This window comes from Lygodium microphyllum, chromosome 8, assembly GCF_053477565.2.
Source record: "Lygodium microphyllum isolate KBCC chromosome 8, Lygodium_microphyllum_v1.1.10, whole genome shotgun sequence".
Classification (NCBI taxonomy): domain Eukaryota; kingdom Viridiplantae; phylum Streptophyta; class Polypodiopsida; order Schizaeales; family Lygodiaceae; genus Lygodium; species Lygodium microphyllum.
In genome coordinates, this window is record NC_141142.1 from 101,883,171 (window position 1) to 101,888,219 (window position 5,049).

At 41.4% G+C, this 5,049-nt stretch overlaps 1 protein-coding gene across 2 annotated transcripts; it reads right to left on the bottom strand.

The window, feature by feature from the left end:
• Positions 1-1,841: 1,841 nt before the first annotated feature.
• Positions 1,842-4,650, bottom strand: LOC148032673 (protein NUCLEAR FUSION DEFECTIVE 4-like). 2 transcript variants are annotated; one of them, XM_087683295.1, is made up of 3 exons: positions 4,039-4,649; positions 3,003-3,685; positions 1,847-1,984 (listed from the first exon to the last, which is right to left on the bottom strand). In XM_087683295.1, the coding sequence occupies exons 1-3, from the start codon at positions 4,597-4,599 to the stop codon at positions 1,975-1,977; spliced, it is 1,254 nt and encodes a 417-aa protein (XP_087539421.1). In that variant the 5' UTR covers positions 4,600-4,649; the 3' UTR covers positions 1,847-1,974. The 2 variants fall into 2 exon arrangements, with proteins under 2 accessions (XP_087539420.1, XP_087539421.1); XM_087683294.1 differs by having other exon boundaries at positions 1,842-3,685; positions 4,039-4,650.
• Positions 4,651-5,049: the final 399 nt, after the last annotated feature.

A 5,049-nucleotide genomic window follows, 5' to 3' on the forward strand; every position in this document is an offset into this window, starting at 1 on the left:
GTATGCCATCTCATAACTATATGATCTACAAGTTTAGACCCCTTCTAGTATGGAAATTGGGAACCCTACCAATGTCCAATGCCCATTATGGCTTCTCCTTATTTGAAAGACTTACAATATTAAGCACATGAAGTGTATGTAAGTCATTGAGAAATAGGCATTTGAGTGACCTCCAATAGCCCCTCTCAATGTCCACCCAAAGGTAAACTACTTGTTTGACCCAATGCCAAGTCAAAGTTGCCAAGATATTTAATCATTCAAGAGCCTTTGTAAACATGTTAGAAAATTTGTCCTCTATAGAACAATACTCCATCCACAACTCCATCCTCAATGAGCTCCCACATAATGATATTGAATCTCTATAAGGTTCAAGCAAGTATGAAACACATAGTTCTTTGAATTTGACATACAACTTTAATTGTTGCACTTATGCTAAGTACCAAAGCATGCTACTTTATTCTAGCCTCTATCAAAGATAATGGCAATATGGATTGCTTCTTGTTGATCCAAGAGAAGCCTTCCATAGTCCAAGTGACCAACTAAGTGAGAAGCAAGTGAGAAGCGACATGTGGTCACTAATTTCCTACTAGCAATATCTCCTTCAATCACTATCCAACTAAGCTCACCCCTAATCTATAGATCAAGCCATCAATGTACCATTTTGTACTTCAAAATATGCATCCCTACTCTCAAATGGTTCTCGCAAGCCTCGTTTGAGAACCTTCTTAGGACACCAATCACATAACATTTGGCCCGGTGTTGCATAATTCTTCCCATGAGCTTGTAATATTGGTTGAGATCCAGAAATGATGATGAACCCTTGGATAACAATCTTACATTCACTTCTATTGGTGAGACCACTACCTTGCACTCAACTATCTAAAATGCCTTCAAATTTTTCCTATCACACTTTTTTGAGAAACAAAGATTAGGCTCAGTTCTTGAGATACCTCAATACACATATAGAAATGTATAAACCCCAAGTCTATCAATTTAAACTCAACCTTTGACAATTCCCTTATCTCTTGAAGCATATGCTCTTGATTATTATTAATGATCAAGGCATCTTTACATACAAAACAACATTATTATTTCAAAACCTTAATGCTCACCTACAATACATGGGGATGCCACATGTCCTTGTTCAAAAAGCCACTAATATGGAAAAAATCTTGAATGAATTGACCTTGCACAGTCATGTTATTGGCATGTACATCTACTTGAATCTCCCACACTCATGATTTTCAAGAATAATAAAATAAGGACTCCATACATACTTTTAATGTGATGGATTTTTAAAAGGTGCCAAGACCCTCCTATGGGTTAGGCAAATGAAGACTATTCCATCCCTGGGAATTGAACTCAGTCGGAACACGTGCACACCTTGTTGGCATATACCAGCAAGCCAATTGGAAGGGAGATGCACACGCTATACTAATGCGATCCAAAATGAACGAATCATGCCAAAGACAGTTTTTTCTTCAGTGTTCTGGTCCAGTTCATTAAAACCTGACACTGGGATTGTAGCTAGGGCAAGTGGTGTCACAGACAGTTCACCCCCATGATAAATGTAAAGAGCTTCTGGACAGATTGCAAATTTGTATGCAGTGGAAAATCTTAGCAATCAAATGCCGCTCTAGTTCTGTACATGATGGAGGGGGTGACACAGGTGATCTATGATGCTGCAGCACTAGCCCCTTTACTACTCATAGAAATAGAGGAGTCAGTAACCATTTTGCAGGAGCCTCTGTACTATCCCCCTTATCTATTTCCCTCTGCAAGGCTACCACAGTTTGTGATAAGCTGACATGGCAGGTGAATATTTCCCTTTTTGTTGTTAACTGTGGTGAAAGGCGCGAACCATGGGATTTTTCTCTGAAATGCAGCTGTACTGTCTCATATGAGTCTCCGAGGTGCAGACGGCATTGCAAAACAAATAATCATCCACTGAATTATGTTGTCTTTCAGAAGAAATCACTTCAATCTACATATGAAATGAGGCAGAGTTTAGTAGATTCTGTCAAATGTCATAAACCTCTGATGAAACAATGAACTTTCATGCACAGTGCCAAGTGTATGTCAAGTACCAACAGTCATCAAACCAGTACGTGCTTTGGCAATAAGTTTATTGATAAATTTTACAGTGGCATTCAGTTCATTGATAAAGACATAGTGAAATCCTGTGACAAAGAAAAGAATAGCAGTATCTGTCTATATCAAGTGTAAGATAAGTATGGTGAAAGGAACCTCCTAGACCCATGTGTCTTGCCTTAAAGATTATTTACACTGTTCTAGTTGTCCTCTTCCTGCGGAACAAGTTACAACATGCTTGGACGAAAAGCAGCAGAGGATAATAACAATCACTTTTTGCAGCAAAAGGCCAAAATTGTGAACCAGGCTAGTGTGTTTCATGTTCACTAATTCGTTTGAGCTTCAAATGTTGCTCCTTGTAGAAATTCCTTGTTCTCAGAAACAGCCAAGTAGAAACAGCACATCCTCCTAAACAGACACCAGCCATGACCAAAAAACTTAAGCGAAAACAGTGAGCACCACTGCAGGAAGATGCAGACCAGAGATATTTAGACCCTAAGGAACCTTTACGTGCTTCTACATCATACAGATACCCTGTGAGCTGGACAGACAGAATGTATGAGCTTAGAGGACTAGATACTGCTATTGTGTTAAATATTGCACCAAAATGTTTTAGGCCAAAAAATTCTGATGCAGTTGAAGGCATCAATGACCATTGGGCCCCATAGCATATTCCAACTAATATTGGCCCTACATAAAGAGCGCCTGGGAAAGCAACAGCAATGATGATGTGCCCAACTACCATTACAGCAAGTGAGACTGATATGAATAGTGGTCTTGCTGTTCCTCTGTGTTGAAAATATAGTTCTGACACATAACCCCATCCAAATCTTCCTAAAAAGTTCCATATGCTCCACAGAGAAACAAAAGTATTAATTTCAACATCATTATAGTTCAGTGAAGACCCCAACTGTCTCATGTTGTTGATTGCTGTCAGTCCTGATCCCATACCACATGCTGAAGCAAAGAACAAGAACCAGAAGTCCAGAGTAGATATTGCTTGCACCAAACTAAAGTCATCCCCAAGCTTGAGCTTGGCATTTCCTTTGACAATATGGGAGCTTGAAATCATGTCTTTCCTGTGTAAAGGCTCAGTGAGTAAAGAATCCGTTGTGACTGGAGTTTGACGAAACCATGAACCTCCTTGAGATCTCAGAGGTTCCTGCTGCATGTCACTATACTGAGAGGTTTCTGGACACCCCTTTTTATCAGTGGTCTTAGACAACAAGCCACTGAACTCATTACACTGAGATTCTGAGTCAGATTTCAATGAGACCCATAAGGGCAGTAGAAGTAAAATCACAATTCCCACAAATATTATAATCCTGTATCCCCTTTCTAAGGTGACAAAATTTTGGAGTATAATTACACCTAGCAAGTAAGCTGCAAGAATGAACACAACAGCGGAGAACATGTTCAGTTTTTTTCTTTGGTCCTTGCGTTCAACTGCAGGCAAAGGCCTGATAAGCAGCATGACAAAAACACACATGGTAGGCGCAAGCCAAGCCATTAGCAAAGGGAAGTTTTCTGGTTTGCTTCCATAAACAGCATAATAAAGTTGCATCAAAACAGCACCACTGAGTCCCAAGGTCCCCTACACAAGAAAAGCCATCGTTAAAAGCCAATGATTGCATTCTCTGTGTCCAATTTGATGAATAGCATATGTCACATGCAATACTTTACATCCATCAGATTCAACCTTATCGTGTCCAAAAAACTGTCCTGTAGGACCAAAGTAAGGGAAAGCCCTGTACATCTCTACTGACATCCTTCCACATCAACAATAAATACCCCTAGGCCAATCTAAGATGGAAGTCCTATCAAAATAATGTGACAACAACAGCTCTCAAAACACCAATAATTCAAGACAAAGTGTGAATACAGAGCTGCCAATAAGTGGATTTGACGTTGATAGAAAACCTCCAAGCTGCAGGAAAGATAGCTCACCTTCATCAAGCCTACAATAGTTCCCCTGCTTTTGGGGAAGATTTTCACGCATGACACAACAGCTGCTGTGCTCGAGAAGGTCTGTGAGTTTGCTGCGAGCAGGGCGTAGACACAGACAAGCCACAGAGGTGGGGTGGCAATCCGGGAAGTGATGGAGAGCCACATCATGAGGTTACCAACAAGACTGAGGAGCGCGGCGGCAGCAAGAGTTATCCATGCGGGGGCTGAGTCGTACAGCAATCCAGAGAGGATGCCAACATTGGCGCCGATGTCCTTGGCGAAGGATACAGAGTCCAATTGCTGCTGGTTGTACCCGAGGGTGTCCTTGATGGTTTCCGAGTAGATGCTGAAATTGTATGCTGCGCCTGTGCTTATCTGGAGCCAAATCCCTGCCGCCACGACAAGGCAGCTGCGGCGCAGGCTGACGCGTTGCTGCTGTTGGCAATCGGCCATGTCCGGAGGGAGGTCTCTTGGGGAAGCAGAGGAGCAGGAGAGCTCTTCCGGGAGGACCATAGCTCGTCCTGCATCTCTTTTTTTTTTTCGTAAAAGCTCGTCCTGCATATCTCTCTCTCTCTCTCTCTCGGTTCCCTCTCTCTAAGGCATGCTGCGTACCCCACAAAGACAGCGACAAACCTACAGACACCACGATAGCCTCAATAATATCTGTATTCCTACACCGTAAATAGACATTTCTCCTTAATCTCATTTTCGGGCGTGGAGTCTGAACCCACTCCAAAGATACCAATAATGTAGCAATACTAATACATTAATATTCGTAGAAATTGGTTTTTGCTATATTAATGACTACTTTTGGCTGTAGCAATCAGACATCCAATGTAGTGGGATTGTTTAGTAAATTGATGTTTTTTATTAATTGTCTGATTGTACCTTCCATTACCGTGTTTGGATGGGTAAACAAGGTTATGTTTTCTTTTGGCTCGCCCCTCCAAGGCTTTGTTTGTTAGCATCATCCATTAGGGCATATGCTATTACGATACTACAATGACAACA